We start from the raw sequence: 17,414 nt of genomic DNA, 5'->3' as shown, positions 1-17,414 counted from the left end.
CTAAAAATGAACAAAAGTCATTAGGAGATCAGTAGAGCCAAAGTCCTGAGTCTAAATCCTCCCAAGGATTTTAGGCTGCTCAACGATACGCAATGTTTCTCTTCGGCCACTAGATGGCACAAGAAACTAAATACCAGCAGTGATCTCTGGGCTGTCAAAATGTAAATTGAACCTTTTGAATGACAGTTCTTAATCAAAGCAGCTGTTATAGTTGTTACTTTTTACTACCAGTGTATGTGTACTACCAGTGGTGGAAGAAGTATTAACATCCTACACTTAAGTAGTAAAAGTAGCAATACCACAATTAAAACATACCCCTTCATTCAGAAAGTTACTTAAGTAAAAGTATTACCAAGAAAGTGGACAGAAAGCATACAAGTAAAGTACTCAATGTGTAGACTAAATGGGCTCTCTCATTGTTCAATTATTATTTATTATGCTATTAGATTATTAATAAATCCGTAACAATACGATGCATTTTAATGTTGTAGGTTTTTTTTCCTACTGTTGGGTGGTTTAATTTACTTTATAACAATTCACTGTATTTTATATGCTCAGTATAGCACAAAATTAAAACACTCAATTAAAGCAGCTCAGAATTATACTCAAGTAGAGTATTTAAGTAAATAGTTACTTTACACCAGATTTTTTGCATTAAAATAATATAAGAAATTTGACTTCATACTAAAAACATCATGGTTACAACTTCTCAAAGGTGAGAGATTTCCTGATTTTACTTTTTAAGTATTTTCATCATTGTTATATATCTTTTAAAATCATTTTAAGGTTTGCACTGTGGGTTAGACAAGCAAACATTGTGAAGGTGTCACTTCTAGTAATTGTGAGGCTATTTCTAACTATTTTCAACATCTTAAAGACCAAACAATCCATCGATTAATGGAGAAAATAATGATTTTACTTCACTGAGTTTTTACTTTTAATACTTTAAGTACATTTTCCTGATTATACTTACATACTTTTACACACATTTTCAATGCAGGGCATGTACTGATTGTACACTGTCGTATTGTCAGTACTTTTACTTCATCTAAATACTTAACCACATTAACTTGAGCTGAAATAGATCGAGTCACAGTTTGCTGATGGGGTGTAGTGTCTCTTTAAACATCCGTGGGTGTAGCTCATGGTTACAATGATGGTGTTGGCGCTTGCATCAGATTTTTGACGAATGACCCGGATGTTCTTATGACGAAACCGGGTTTTGTGTAACTACAATTGTCTGCCCCCTCCTTCTTTTATCATACTGTATTCGCTATGGTTGACATTCCCTGTTTCGATTTTACTTCTCTACCCATTGAATATTGTTACTCCACTAAACCTTCACACGCCCACTTCGTCTAAAATCTCCGTTTAATGTATCATGTAGCTGCCTTAATTCTACCTTTTTTATTCACCGTTTTATTAGTGTATTTACGGTCATACCCCCGGATTTAACAACGGCAAAAACTAACTTTAGCGGTTGTATTAGCATGATAAATGTTTGACTTGACGGTAAACTTTTTTCCGTAATTTAGAAGTTGATGTTAATTGCCTCAAATTTGACCTTTCGCGACCTCAGAACAATCCAGTGATATCTGCATATTTTTTCTTTGCGTTTCAAAACCTTATTTCTGACCTACGGTAACAGTTACTGCTAGCTAGGTCACGTTAGCATTGTGCTAATCAACTTTTGATGACTGCAGTAGTAGGCCAATAATCACTTCACATATGTAATGTTAAAATAAATTATTATGTGGAGTCCTCATTCTGCACACAGAGAGTCAATTTACCACTTAATTATTGCTTCTTTTTTGGGCTTTTTTTTCTTTTGTTTTTATATATTTGTTTTTATTAATTAGTTTGGTTCAGTTAAATACGGATGACACAGACCTTTCTATGACTGTTGCCTCACAGTGGTACATTTAATTATTTATTTATCAGTTTCACTCAATCTATAAGTCATTTACAGAACTCTAAAGTCAGGAGTATGTGAAGCAAGACTATTGCTGGAAATAAAACTTCTCTATTTTATTGCTGAGCCAGGACTATTGATCAGGTTCCTGAGATATGAATCATGTCCTGCGAAACTGATTATGAGCAATATACCTCCTGTAGCCTCAGTATGCCTTCAGGGATATTTTGATCACATTTTTAAAGAATGATGACGATCATAAGTCACACAGCTTACAACATACTGTACAACAAATCTGGCCACTTATGTGAGCAGTAGGATGCACATTTTATAAATATAGATAAAATCAAAAATCGATAATCGGAGCACCTAAGAATAAATTCACAATATTTTAAACATGCAATGTGTTTTCAAGGCTTAAAGGTTCATGACGTGATCCAGGAAGAAGACAACATATACACTTAATCACTGACAAAAGTAAAATCAAGTTTATTTGTATAGTCCAGTATCACATACAATATTTTTACAGATCCACAAAAGCTACGTCATAGAACCAGCATATGGGTAAAAACACGTGGCTTGCCTCAGATTGCCCCTCTTGGCTTGAGGGGGCGATCTGAGCCAGAGGAGGTTGAATGAAATTTGTTGCAGCCACTTTAAGTAAAAGCCAAAAGTTGAATCCTACTTACCCTTGAGGCTGTCATATGCATGTGATAAACTAGTCTCCTTCACACTCAGGGTGTGAAACAAATGCAGACGATAGCCTGCACACCACAAGGGAATACTTTGTTTGCAAGTGTGAAGGGTGGGGTGGGGGGGGGGGGGGGGTCCAGCAGATAGCAGGAGATGTGAAAGCGGCTGTGTGTTGCAAATACGCTTTATTTGCATTAACTGTGTCGCCCTGGCTCAGATTCTATTTGCATTAGGTGACATTGATATTTAGATTGAGTTACCTGAAACTCTTGCCTCCACATGAATGCCAGATTTTACATTTTTTTTATGTTGGCATTGAATCAGACAGAGAGACTTCTTTTCTGCGCCCACACGGACACCAAGTCACGTCTCTTAAAACTGGCAGATAAAGACGACTCCAATGCTGCTGCCCACGGCAAAATGTGGTTTAAACTAGAATTCATAATGTGTTTATATGGATAGTATATGTCTATATATTATTATACTATGTGAATTATTGTCTGTCTATCAACACTATATGGGCAAAAGTATGTTACTTTTGTGTGCTTCCCAACCATTTTAACTCATGACCCCTTCAAATGAAGTTGTGTCACATGTTCACCTGAGTAGTTTCACTAAAGAGTGATTTCTCCTCTTCAATTTGATGCATTTTTAGATGCTAAAGAGTTTAACATATCCCGTTTTTCACACAAAAAAAAGCAAATAGTATTTAGATTACGTGTTATTTATAGCAGTGGTTCCCAACCTTTTTGGTTTGTGAGCCCCTAAAACGAGGGTTTGTCTCTTTTTGTTCTCCTGTAAATCATCCTGCAGCTCCTGCTGTGGCAGCAGTTTGTTTCTCCCTTTCCTGCTTGAACCCGACGACGCCCCTGTGCAGAAAGCGAGGTCCATGAAGAAAGGCCTTCTCCCCAGTTTGATGAAGACAAACTTGGGCCCCCCGAAATCAACCACACCTTTTGGGATGAACTGCGAGCCAGGCCTTATCGCTCCAACTTAGTGGCCGTCCTCGGTGCTGATGTGGCTGAAAGGGAGAAAATTTGAACATATTTAGTGTTTGGAAGAGAATCACGATTTATTGCCATGTACAGTTTTCACATAAAAGAAATATGGCACCTGGTATCTATCTATCCATCCACCCATCAATCTGTACTAACAAATAACAGGTTTTTTTCTCAGTCATGCTAAAATGTTCACATCTCTCGTTGCTATAACCACCCCTCACACAAGATGACTCATCACTGACGTGCTGCCACTCAGCCTGTTGAGTCACATTTTCCCTCTCTCTCTCTCTCTCTCTCTCTCTCTCTCTCACACACACACATATACACACCCTGTTGCACACAGCTGTTGTACTGCACTCATTACAGGCCTCATGAGCCGAGCGGTGTGTTTTTAGCATTGCTAGCGGTGTAGCTCTAGGGACAGCAGTGTCCAGACTGTCTCCCGGAAACTTCTCGTTGTCACTTCCTCGCTGACTCAGTCTTCCCCTCTGTCTCTTTACTGCAGTGTTTGTATCAAACCAATTGACCCCATCAATTAGAGAGGTCATCTTTCCCTGCCCTTCATGTATATTCATCAAACAGGGTGTTTCCATCAGCTAGACTCTCTGGGATATAGTCAACAGCTCCAGCACTGGAGAAAATGGGTGTTTTGTCTTGTCTTCCAAAATGAAATCAAACACCAGGAAAGCTGCCATGCTTTTTAAGTCACGATTGATTTTTTTGTCTTTTTTTTACTTCATATGATGACTTAAACAGACTCAGACCACATTTTTTAAGCCTCTGGTTGGGGAGGGCAGTTGCTCAGCACATTGTGCTTTGTGCTTTACATTGAGAACTGTAGGTGTGGTCAGATGCATTATATAATGTGAATTAAAAAGTTTGTTTGACATTGAACAGGGATTTCTTTCCAATCATTTTATAATAGATAATTACTTTTTACAAGACTGAAAGGGAAGGCCGAGCGAGTGTGTGTGTGTGTGTGTGCCAGGGGATACCAGCTGCCTCTGTACAGGACAATATGCCAGCCACAGTGATGGAGGAAGAGGCAGAATCTGACCTCCTGACCCCCCCAGTAGCATCCAAGTGACAAAGCAGGCCATTTGTCTTTGGTTAATAACTTGCATCATTGTGATCAAGTACATTTCTCCCAGATAAGTCAACTATTTCTAATTAAGCAGACACTTTAACTACTGTAAAGATGGCAAGTGGTTCAAAGGAGAATAACTTGATGAAAATCACTGCAAAGTGAACAGCAGTTAGGATATCAAGGCATCAGATTTTATGGTGGTTGTTAAGTACACCAACTGACCCTGAAGATACACTTCCCCCTGAGAACATCAGCGTTTAATTCAATCAAACACTTGTGTGTGTGCGTCTGTTGTAAATGTAAAGGGCCGGCAAGATCAGGTGTCTTGAAGACAGCATGAGTTCATCTTTTCAGGGTCTGGGCTCTGTTTGAATGCAAATTTCGGATTTGGATAATCTTTTCAGGCTGAAGAGTCGTCCGAGTATAACCAGTGGGTGGGTGGGAGGGAATTCAAGGGGTGGGCTTTGTGCTGTTATGGTCTGAAATAGTTATTTATTTGCATTTTATCTCAAATATCAATGATAGAAATCCATTATTTGTCATTGTAATCATTTGTGTAATAATAAGTGGGTGAAGCTGTATCTGGTTATGATTGAAAAAATATCAGTATTCCTATTACATTTTTTAAACTTTGTGTCCAACACTTAATGGTAATATTATTCAGTGGATGTTTTGTTTTTTTAATCTTAGTTCCTATCGATGAAGGTCGATGAAGTGTGTCAAATAACCCAAATGCTTCGCAACACGATCAATTGTGTGCTTTTACTATCTGATTCTGAACTATTACTGTTATCATTATACCAAGTATGCTGTCTCTGTTGTCGTTGGTTTCAGAGATAACCTAAAATGCACAGCATCCGTGTGAAACATCATACATGTTTCAGGCGGTTCATCCGGTTGCGTGCTGACGTTTTTTGCAGGAATGTGTGTGATTTGCGGGGTCTCCACCGGGGAGGGCGACAGGAAGTCAGGCCGCCTCCCATTCCGTATAAAACCTACAGTCCAACCCTTGTCTTCCTCTTTCTGTTACCTAGCTAGGGGCAGCAGCGTCGGCCGTGAAAACCCAGAAACACCGGTAAGCTAAACTTTTGAGTTATACGAGAGTCGGAGAGCACAACTTGGACCTTTAGCGGTAACTGTTTTTGATGTGTATCGTTAATACGATTCAGCTTCGAGGTTTTTTTCGTCGAGCGTTAGATCCTAAACTTTGCCGTTTCGGTTATGTAACTTCAACATAAACCTGTAGGGGTTTTTTTCCGAAGGAGCTAACGCTACACGTGGCGTTAAATACGAGCATTGTCCTCTGCTAACCTCATTGCTATTCCCGTCTCTATGGTATGCTAACGTTAGTGAGTGCTACTTTTTTTTAACAAGCGGGTTAGGAGGGAGAGAATGTGGAGGGGAACAAAGAAGGGACTGGAATGCACAGAGTCGAGGATGCTAGGATCGCGTTTCTTTTTATCACATTTCCATGAAACGACTGTACATATTTTCAAGAAACCGGCTCGACGAAATGGCTGCTCGGTATTTGGAAGTCTTTACAACTTAACACGACGTGGCCTTTGGAGTAACACGTGTCTGAGCTGGCTTGTGGCCGAGTGAGGCCTAGCAGCCGCCGCCTGTTAGCGGCTAAAATCCCGTACCTTTACCGACTAGTTAACGGTTTAACACGGGAAGCGGTTTCGACTGATATGTGTGATAATGTGAAGGTTGGCGTTGATCCATTTTCATGAGCTACTGTCACGGTGTTCGTATTGAGCGGTGTCCGAGATGTCATGGTTTAATTAACGTCAGATTACCGTTATTCGTGGTCGAACGCTGCAATAAGCCAATAAACGATGATGCGTTTACAAATTGAGAGCTTAGTCTTTTTTTTAATTTCTTTCGTGACAGAAACTACAACAATGGGAAAGGAAAAGATCCACATCAACATCGTGGTCATTGGCCATGTCGACTCCGGCAAGTCCACCTCTACCGGCCACTTGATCTACAAGTGCGGAGGAATCGACAAGAGAACCATCGAGAAGTTCGAGAAGGAAGCCGCCGAGGTGAGCAGTTGTATATTTTTCACTCTTTATAACCGTTACAGGCTAGAGTCCAGAGGCAAGATGGCGGCGTCAGCGTGCCCACTCTGAGCGCTACTGCCCGGCACGCGAATGTAGCGATCAGCCCGTGTGCGCGCACGCAGGGGTGGGGCTTAACGCGAGCAGCATTGTTGGTGACTGTGCACTTCATTCAGTAGAGGCCTCGGGCTGTTGTACAAAGACTACATATTTGGTATACCACTAAGCTATAGCCTACATATGAAATGTCACCAAATGAAGGTTAAATTACTGTTTTTGTTTTATATAATCAAGTAATTAAAATTATGTAATAGCCAGGAAGTTAGAACTTGGGTGGGTGTGTTTGGGTATTTCAAATAATATATTATGATCTTTGTAATTCATATTTTCTAAAAGTATACAGAATATGTGATGAACAACCATGTAGTAATCTCTCTATGGTATAAATCTGGTTTAATATCAAACAAAATCTTATTATTTCATTATTTCTGCCCTCCGCAGATGGGCAAGGGCTCCTTCAAGTACGCATGGGTGCTGGACAAACTGAAGGCAGAGCGTGAGCGTGGTATCACCATCGACATCGCTCTGTGGAAGTTTGAGACCGGCAGATATTATGTGACCATCATCGATGCCCCCGGACACAGAGACTTCATCAAGAACATGATCACCGGTACCTCTCAGGTTAGTTATCATGTTAATACATTGGCACGCTCAAAGTTTGGACTATGGTTGTCTTGGTTTGCTTTACTTAAATCTGGATTTTTTTATATTAGGCTGACTGCGCCGTGCTGATCGTTGCTGCCGGTGTTGGTGAGTTCGAGGCCGGTATCTCCAAGAACGGCCAGACCCGCGAGCACGCCCTGCTGGCCTTCACCCTCGGTGTGAAGCAGCTCATCGTTGGAGTCAACAAGATGGACTCCACCGAGCCCCCCTACAGCCAGTCCCGTTTTGAGGAAATCACCAAGGAAGTGAGCACCTACATCAAGAAGATCGGCTACAACCCCGGCGCCGTCGCCTTTGTCCCCATCTCTGGGTGGCACGGAGACAACATGCTGGAGGCCAGTGAAAAGGTAAGGGAATTTAACCATTGTGGTGCTCAAGTTGTCGACTTGATGGATTAGACGTGGACTTAATTCTTACTTTGAATCTGTTTGTAGATGGGCTGGTTCAAGGGATGGAAGGTTGAGCGCAAGGATGGCAATGCCAATGGAGTCACACTGCTGGAGGCTCTGGATGCCATCCTGCCCCCAGCTCGTCCCACAGACAAGGCCCTGCGTTTGCCCCTGCAGGATGTCTACAAGATCGGAGGTATTTAAGAAGTGTCACAGATTTGTCACAGCCGTGTTCCCCCATACCGGCTGGGATGTTAACCGTTTCCACAGCCTGTACCCCAAAGGTCACACACTGTATAATAAACTTGTTGCCTCCTGCTCTTTCAGGTATCGGAACTGTACCCGTCGGCCGTGTTGAGACCGGCATTATCAAACCCGGCATGGTCGTCACCTTTGCTCCCTGCAACTTGACCACTGAGGTGAAGTCTGTGGAGATGCACCACGAGTCTCTGCTCGAAGCCATGCCCGGCGACAACGTCGGCTTCAACATCAAGAACGTGTCCGTCAAGGAGATCCGTCGTGGATACGTTGCTGGCGACAGCAAGAACGACCCACCCAGAGGAGCTGACAACTTCAATGCCCAGGTTGGGGATTGTGAACTTTAATAGAATTGCTTTAGTTTTGTGTTGGGTCAAGTTGCAATTTGGTAGTTCTAATTCAAAATGTGTCCACAGGTCATCATCCTGAACCACCCCGGCCAGATCAACGCAGGTTACGCCCCCGTGCTGGATTGCCACACCGCTCACATCGCCTGCAAGTTCAGCGAGCTCATCGAGAAGATTGACCGTCGTTCCGGCAAGAAGCTTGAGGATGCCCCCAAGTTTGTCAAGTCTGGAGATGCTGCCATCGTCAAACTGATCCCACAGAAGCCCATGGTTGTTGAGCCCTTCTCCAACTACCCTCCCCTCGGTACGTACTGGAAAAACTTACCATGTATATGATTGTATAAATCACTGCAACAAAATGAGTGCATAAACACATTTACTAACCGCTCACCCCGCTTCTATTCCAGGTCGTTTCGCCGTGCGTGACATGAGGCAGACGGTGGCCGTCGGTGTCATCAAGTCTGTCATACCCAAGGATGTATCCGGAAAGACAACCAAGGCTGCAGAGAAGGCCCAGAAGAAGAAATGAATGGTCGTGCAGGACACCCAGCAACAAGATGTGTGCCGGCAGCAGCGGGCCACTCCTTCCTCTCTGTCCTGCCCTTACCCTGGATCATCTTCTTTATGGCGCAGCTCTCTACTCAAGGACTGGCTTATGCTGATTAAAACCCATCGCAAAAGTTTCCGCAGGAAAAAAGAACTACATGGCATTGTCACTTACCTGAATCACATGACGGTGCCTCTTCTCAGTTAAGTTTAAGTTGGAAATGTTGTTTAAAATGCCACATTTAATTGGAAAGAAAGCTGCTGGTAACTAATAAAATAAATGTCTTTGAAAAAATTGAAATTGGCTTGTCTGTCGTTCACTGTGTTAGCGCTGGTAGTCACAGGTAAGCCAGGCTTTCTGTGCTGCAGCTGTGTTTGACCATGCTATCTGTGCCCGGTGATGCACTTGTCGTCCAATCGTCTTGATAGGAAGTATGCCGCCCCAGCCAATGGCACCCCCTTATTCTAGTCTGACAGCACCAAGAGCATGCACAGCCCCCCCTCTCCTCTGGTTCAGTATAAAAACTCTGGACTGATCACAGTTGTCCTTTTTTTTCCCTCCGCTCTATATCAGGGGACGACTTTTTCTGCTGGGCACAGGTTGGTAAAATGTCATCTTTTAATCCGATCTGAAAATGCATGTCTGAATAGAGAAGCTTGGGTAATATTCAGGGAAGGTAATATTAGAATCCGGCTGTCATCCTCAGCCTGAAAAAAAACTGAATCGAGACTAAATCTCATCCTGCAGGATGCTTTGAGAGTTTTAGTCATTGAACATAAAAAAGGTAAACATGCCAGCTCACCTCATACATTTATTATTCAAACGTTGTATAGCATGCGGCTATCTATTCAGCTTTGTCCTAATGGGGCTTTAATGCACTGATTGTTAAAAAAACGCTAATTGGGAACCTTGAGCTTTAGTTTCTGCCAGTCATGGTAGTCCTTTCTATCTACCGTCGTGAACGCGCACCCAGTGCTGTGGCTGCATGTTGTCAGGCCGCGCGCTTGATTCAGTCAGTAACATGGCGGCTCTGCAGTCCCGGCGCAACATGGAGGCAACGGAGAGTACCCGGCATCGAGCACATGGCGCGTGACTCACCAGTGTCGCCTTTCCTGTGGCGGGCACGAGCACAGACTATGACTGTTTCAGAAAAGATTATGTGAAGTCTGTAACGCGACATTAAATATGTAGTTTCACAACAGAGCTGCATTGCTGTTGAATACACGGGTATAGTACTAAAGGGCCGACTGGATAGAAGTGAAGTGCGTATGCCGCAGTTATCATATACGCGATAAATTACGACATTATAAACCCATCGACACTGAGTCAAAATGACCGCTAGGTGTGCTCACCCAAGCTTGGAGACTGCATTAAACTTACAATGTGTCTATAAAGTTAACATTACTGCTCCCATGTTTACATCCAGTAATTCAAAATGGGAAAGGAAAAGATCCACATCAACATCGTGGTCATTGGCCATGTCGACTCCGGCAAGTCCACCACCACAGGCCACCTGATATACAAGTGCGGAGGAATCGACAAGAGAACCATCGAGAAGTTTGAGAAGGAAGCCGCCGAGGTTGGTTTTTTTGGAGACACCAGCCTGCTACCAATGTATTAAAAATCCCACCTAAGTACACGTATATATGAGACTATGAAGTCAGACTGTCATCCTTAAATATGTGGGTGTGGTGGATGAAGCTGCTCACTATTACTTGTTTAAAACTGCCACCTACTGTTTAAAGACATGTACTGTCCATGCTGTAACTTGTACTGAAACTGTACCTTCTTAAAATCTAATTATTTAACCTTTGTGTCGTAGGTTAATAGTACAACATTTTATATCGGCCTCAATTACTCAATGGAATCATTATCTCCACTTTACTATAACCAGTGTTTCTTAATGGTAAAGTAGAAATTTATATAAAATGTGAAGACAGACTGAACTTAAACAGGTCACACACTCCAATGTTATATTTAAACACTGAATATATGCTTTAAACTGAAAGGGGGGAAAGCCTGATACTTTTGAAGTAACTACATGATTAAATATATTAATATACAATGTAGTTGGGTGAATTGATTTGCAGCGTCAAACAAATGATAATAGCATAAAAGCATGTGCTTCTAAAGTATGGGATCTGAATTGAACAAACTTCAATATTGTTGGTGTATATTGAATGAAATGTGTCAAAATTGGCATTTAATGCTTGGTCAAATTCTTAGGTATGTTTTCTTATTCTTTGATTATATCGATTTGATCCAAATCAGTAAACGTTTCTAAATGTACATGATATTTTAAGGCAGATACCTTTATTTGACACAAATGTATTAAGTAATTTGGCATATTTTATTAAATGAAAAAAGGGTCTAAAAGATGTTTATGTTCCCCAAACTATGGTACAGAAAATACGAATATTGAAATGGTATCGGTACCAAGAGTCTGCTTAAAGGATTGACTGAAACTGTGTTTGGATGATAGAGCGATATAAAGTTTGGTGTTTTTACATCTAGAGGCATGACTTCAATTTATTTTTTACAAAAATCTTAAATTGAACTTTTCTGACTGATTCATACTTTTATTTAAACACCTATTTTATTTCCACAACAGATGGGCAAGGGCTCCTTCAAGTACGCCTGGGTGCTGGACAAACTGAAGGCCGAGCGTGAGCGTGGTATCACCATCGACATCGCTCTGTGGAAGTTTGAGACCAGCAGATATTACGTGACCATCATCGATGCCCCCGGACACAGAGACTTCATCAAGAACATGATCACCGGCACCTCTCAGGTACAGGCGCACCTTTTAACCTGTTGTCCGCTGACTCATCGCTTTATATTTTATGTATAAATCAGCATGTTCTAGAAAAAATGTCTCCCCTGTTTCAGGCCGACTGCGCCGTGCTGATCGTGGCTGCCGGTGTTGGCGAGTTCGAGGCCGGTATCTCCAAGAACGGCCAGACCCGCGAGCACGCCCTGCTGGCCTACACCCTCGGTGTGAAGCAGCTCATCGTTGGAGTGAACAAGATGGACTCCACCGAGCCCCCTTACAGCCAGAAGCGCTTCGAGGAAATCACCAAGGAAGTGAGCACCTACATCAAGAAGATCGGCTACAACCCCGCCACCGTCGGCTTTGTCCCCATCTCTGGGTGGCACGGAGACAACATGCTGGAGGCCAGTGAAAAGGTGAGGGACTTATTACACGCAAAGCTCAACTCTACCTCACATCAAATTGTGACATTGACTCAGATCTATGTCACGTCAGCGTAATATGCCGTGGATTTTCGCAAGTGATCCTCTTAAACTAATCACCGTTCTATCTCTTTCCCTTATCACTTTTCCCTAACCCCCTCTCCGTCTCTGTGTCTGCACGCTCCATTTTTTTCAGATGAGCTGGTTCAAGGGTTGGAAGGTCGAGCGCAAGGAGGGCGGCGCCACCGGCGTCACCCTGCTGGAGGCTCTGGACTCCATCCTGCCCCCCTCCCGCCCCACAGACAAGGCCCTGCGCCTGCCCCTGCAGGACGTCTACAAGATTGGCGGTAAGGAGCGCCTGCACCTCGTAGCGCATCCCCTCAAGGGAAATGATGCAACATAGTGTTAAGTGGAAACCGGCACAACTTTCTACAAACTTTTTTATAGTCTACCGACCCCTTACATAAATGTGATTCAACATTTCGGCCTGAATAAAATGCCGTACGTATCGTCTCCCACACAAAAAGAAAAGAACATCCGTTTAACACGAGCAGTGCATAGCTTCACGTCACGTCTATGCAAATAGCGGGTTTTTTTCTCCTCGTGGTGCAAGAAGAAAGAATCGTACAGTCACCAAAATATACCAACTAGCACTATGAATATCCAGTCAAACACTTTATACAGAGCATGTTAGCAGACAGGAATTAAATCCCGATTTACGGTCTTGTCGGACATTATAAACTGCAGCAGAATTTTCTGTGTAATTAATTACATTTATGAGAAATGTATCCAGTAGTCTTACTGTAAGATCCAGAACGAGTCTCTCTCTTTTGCCCACGGTGATCATAAATCTTCAAGTGCAAAAAGAGCTCTTTAAAACATTGCTGATGCCGCCTCCTCTCTCCCTCGTTGCTTTTACAGCTCACAGCAGTTCTCCGGCAGCGCTGCCACTCCCACCAGAGTTGCCAAATATCAGGCGAGGCTCCGTGATCATTTTCGCTTCTGAATGAAGAACGTTTATGTACAGAAAAATGCCAAAAACGACAAACAGCCATTACTCTTAACAGATGCACGACGCCCGCAATGTCACGTATTCCGTGTCTGAAAAAGGTTTAATTTAAGTGTTGACAAAAAAGTGTTGTTGGCTGGCAGCCATCAACACTTTTTACTCACAATGTCTACACTAACTAACAAAATAAAGCTAAACCCGGACCGAATCACAGCCGAACGAAATAAGAGTCGAGTCTCTTACCTGAAATCTTGAAACAGTTGCAACAGCGAAAGGCAGCGTCTCGCGATGAAACCGGAGACACTCGAGTGATTTTGTCACAGCGAACAGACCCAGCCTCTAATGTCTGCTGAGCACCACGTTCTGGGAGTGGATGCAGACGGCTTGTCAACTTGTTCAGACAGGTTTATTATAGATGGGGGAACTTGATGTACCGGATTGTGTAAGTGTACAGTTGAACTGCGCCCAAGTTTCACCTGACACGTATTCATGCTATCATGTTACTCCTCTTCATAGCACGACCATGTCTCTGACGTTTCAAACACTGTGAGAGAAATAAAAAGTGATCAAAAGATGGCTGCATAGAAAAATGTATAAGATGTTTTGCATCAAAGCGTCTGCTAATTTACAAGTTCTTTTTTATTTTGAAGGTAACTGAAAAGCGCTCTATAATCCTGCTCTCTCAGGTATCGGAACTGTCCCCGTCGGCCGCGTTGAGACCGGCGTCCTGAAGCCCGGCATGGTCGTCACCTTTGCTCCCCCCAACCTGACCACTGAGGTGAAGTCCGTGGAGATGCACCACGAGTCTCTGACCGAAGCTTCCCCCGGCGACAACGTCGGCTTCAACATCAAGAACGTGTCCGTCAAGGAGATCCGCCGCGGGAACGTGGCCGGCGACAGCAAGAACGACCCACCAATGGCGGCCGACAACTTCACCGCCCAGGTGAGTCTCAGTAAGAGGGGGGAAAAAAGATATATGTAATAAAAAACCTCATTTTTTATCCCCCGGCGATTTAGAGTAGATACAGAAAGCAAAGGACGGCGTGTTGTGTTGTCATTATATAGTAACAGCAAACTAGTCAAATGACCACAGCAAACAGTTTGATGTCTGTTCTACTCTCATTCTATGTCTATGTGAAAGTCACTGTCACGTTGCATTATGGGTAATGCCGACTCCAGTGTTTTTGGACCCATACAGAATTAAAGCTTAGATATTTCAGCCACTGCTGTTTCAATTCTGATCCTTCCTTTTTTTTAATCTGTCTCTTGTGAGTCCCCCAAATGTATTGAGGTTCTTTACAAGGTTACAAGTTTATGTTATTGTCGTACAAAAGGGTTGCACAACAAATTGCAGATTGTAGTCCCATTTTGCTACATAACAAAACACAAAAAAAGATGATATTTGGATGGTGGAGGATGAATTAAGGAGTCTCACACCATAAGGAAAGAAGCTGTTACTTTTGTATCGCTTGCCAGATGGCAGCGGGGTGAACGGGCTGTGTGTTGGGTTTTGTCTTTTAATATCCTTTGGGCTCTTCGCAGGCTCCCCGTGTCACCGATATCACTGATGCTCAGTAGATGGGTACCAACGATGGTCTGAGCGGTTTTAGTCACCCCCCGCTGTAGAGCCCTCCTGTCCTGGGCCATGCACATCCCATGCCGGTTTGTAATGTTTCCCGTCAGGATGCTTTCTAATGCTCCTTGGCAAAAGTTAGCAAAGAACTTGGGCTCGGGGAACTTTGCCTTCATAAGTTTCCTTAAGAAATAAGAGCCGTTTATGTTTATTTTTTTATGGAATGTCCCTTTAAATTAAGCAAGAGAAACGCTGTCTGAATGCTATTTCATTGTGACTGAAAAGGTGTTTAGCTAATCTATGAACCTCAGTCGACCTCTTCTAACCTTCTCACGTCAAGGGATGCCAGAAATCTCGAAACCTGAAACCGAAATATTACTATTCCTTTTTTTTGTGGTATTTTAGCCTTTAATCAACAGTCGACATTGTGGCGGTATACAGTGAAATATGAGGGCAGAGATAGAGAGACGGACATGACGTGCAACAAAAGTCCCTGGTTAGAATCCTGATCCCTTTTTTAAGGGTACATAACTGTAATTGTATTTCCCCTTTGATTTCGGCTGCTATTACACAGCAGAATGTATTTGGTGTCCCTGTTAGACCACACAGCCATCAGTCTACCTCCATCTACTCCTCTGGGAGTATAGTGGTATCCAGCACCCACCAGTCCACATCCTTAGCTCTTTTGACCTCTGTCCGTCTGCAGGTCATCATCCTGAACCACCCCGGTCAGATCTCCCAGGGTTACGCCCCCGTGCTGGACTGCCACACCGCTCACATCGCCTGCAAGTTCAGCGAGCTCAAGGAGAAGATCGACCGGCGCTCCGGCAAGAAGCTTGAGGACAACCCCAAGGCTCTCAAGTCCGGAGACGCCGCCATCATCACCATGGTGCCTGGAAAACCCATGTGTGTGGAGAGCTTCTCCCAGTATCCCCCACTGGGTGAGTGAAACACTGTTTTCTTCTTGGTTTTATAATAGTAATAACAATTAGCGTCTTTCAGCTAATTGTTTTGGTTTTACGGCCCCCAAATCAACTCTCCGCAGCTGTTACCAGTAATAACGCTCCGTTAAAACCACTCTATGCTTCCTGCCTCGCACCAATCAGCAGACAGACACCGTTAGACTCCAGCTGGTGATCATAGCCGGGCAATTAGCTGGATTAACAGATAGTATCGATACAAATAATCTGTAGTCAACGAGACAAGATATTTGCATCGGAAGCGTTCTGGTTTCCGTTCGCAGTTAAACGAACGGAGAGCAAAAGAGGATGAACGCATTGGCCAAAATGCATTCTGGGAACCCACCAGCTATCGCCTGACAGTGATTTATGTTATTATTGGTTTAAAATTTGCTTGCAAACTGGCTACTTATGAAGCGATCTTCGCCCTGAACTGAAGAGATATAGCTTCATACCCCAAATGGCTTAGCCGTCGTCAGACCGATTATCTGTTTCGAGATAATTCCCAAGAGTCGGTGGGGACCAAAAACACATCTACAAAGAGAGTCAAAACTTATATTCATCAGGCGGCCAGAAACACGACTCCAAATGAATTATAATGTTGCTTCTGGTCTGCTGGATGTGTACTCAGGCAATTATTTGACAATATTTTCAACATAACATGTTTTACAAAGTTGTTCCCAAGTGGCCTAATGGAGCCGTATAACGTATGTAAAAGATCAAACTGACAGAGAATTATGTTTAGACAGTTGTTAGGATAAAAAAAAAGACCGATGGGTCTGGAGCTAAAGCACTCTTTTATTAACTCCTGGTGTGTATTTAATACATGACTAATATCAACTTGGGTTATGCAGTGAAAATGTTCTTTTCTTTTCTGCAGGTATTTTGGTGCTTCTTTACTCAGATAAAACTGTTGGTCTTTAGTATAATGTGCATTGTGTGTTCACCGCTTCCACCAGCTACACCTTAACCACAGAGAAGACTCTTTCCTGCCTCTCATTGACTCCTCCCTTTCTCTCTCTTCTCGTCCGTCTCCTCCTCCTAGGCCGCTTCGCTGTGCGCGACATGAGGCAGACCGTGGCCGTCGGCGTCATCAAGTCCGTCGACAAGAAGCTCGCCTCCGGTGGCAAGGTCACCAAGTCCGCACAGAAGGCCGAGAAGAAGAAATGAATTCTCATGCAGGACGTCCAACAAAGAGCCACGTCCCAGCAGCAGCGGCCCGCCACGTCCCTCCTCCTCCTCCCCCGCCACCCTGCGCCGTCTCCTCTGAGGCAGAGCTCTCTACTCAAGGACTGGCTTATGCTGATCAAAACCCATCGGAAAAGTTTCCGCAGGAAAGGAAGGCCTGTTCCTCTTAGGGGAAGCTATGATCATAATTAAGTTGAAACCAAAACAATAAAAATCTTAAACATTGCCAAATGAAGATGTTTCTTTTGTGTTTTATTACATTACAAGAATGAAGTGATCACAAAAGCTGCAGTAGCACTTCTCCGGGAGCTTCAAACATAACGTCAAACACACACATTTTTGATACATTTCAGGCCTTTTCTCAGTTCTTATAAATATTACTGAGAGACTCCAGGTACAGAAGGTGGGGCAGGCAGGTGTCAGGAGGTGTGTTATGTAAGGTATAACGAACAAGAACAGACTGGCAAAACTTG

At 43.3% G+C, this 17,414-nt stretch overlaps 2 protein-coding genes and 1 long non-coding RNA gene across 3 annotated transcripts; 2 read left to right on the top strand and 1 right to left on the bottom strand.

Annotated features, from left to right (window-relative positions):
* Positions 1 to 2,377: 2,377 nt before the first annotated feature.
* Positions 2,378 to 13,589, bottom strand: LOC306708322. Its single transcript, XR_013767451.1, has 2 exons — positions 13,465 to 13,589; positions 2,378 to 3,626 (listed from the first exon to the last, which is right to left on the bottom strand). It is a non-coding gene; the product is annotated as an uncharacterized lncRNA (long non-coding RNA).
* LOC306708321 (elongation factor 1-alpha) lies at positions 5,611 to 9,320 on the top strand. Its single transcript, XM_079176128.1, has 8 exons — positions 5,611 to 5,768; positions 6,587 to 6,741; positions 7,258 to 7,437; positions 7,530 to 7,826; positions 7,914 to 8,064; positions 8,196 to 8,452; positions 8,543 to 8,777; positions 8,881 to 9,320. Exons 2-8 carry the CDS (start codon positions 6,598 to 6,600, stop codon positions 9,000 to 9,002), a joined length of 1,386 nt encoding a protein of 461 aa, XP_079032254.1. The 5' UTR covers positions 5,611 to 5,768; positions 6,587 to 6,597; the 3' UTR covers positions 9,003 to 9,320.
* LOC306708320 (elongation factor 1-alpha) lies at positions 9,450 to 17,176 on the top strand. The gene is made up of 8 exons (XM_079176127.1): positions 9,450 to 9,619; positions 10,447 to 10,599; positions 11,632 to 11,811; positions 11,910 to 12,206; positions 12,409 to 12,559; positions 13,908 to 14,164; positions 15,501 to 15,735; positions 16,799 to 17,176. Exons 2-8 carry the CDS (start codon positions 10,456 to 10,458, stop codon positions 16,921 to 16,923), a joined length of 1,389 nt encoding a protein of 462 aa, XP_079032253.1. The 5' UTR covers positions 9,450 to 9,619; positions 10,447 to 10,455; the 3' UTR covers positions 16,924 to 17,176.
* The last annotated feature ends 238 nt before the right edge of the window (positions 17,177 to 17,414 follow it).

Source organism: Pholis gunnellus (genome assembly GCF_910591455.1).
Source record: "Pholis gunnellus genome assembly, chromosome: 16".
Taxonomy (NCBI): Eukaryota; Metazoa; Chordata; class Actinopteri; order Perciformes; family Pholidae; genus Pholis; species Pholis gunnellus.
Note: the sequence above shows the minus strand (reverse complement) of the source record. Positions and strands in the feature narration are given on the sequence as shown.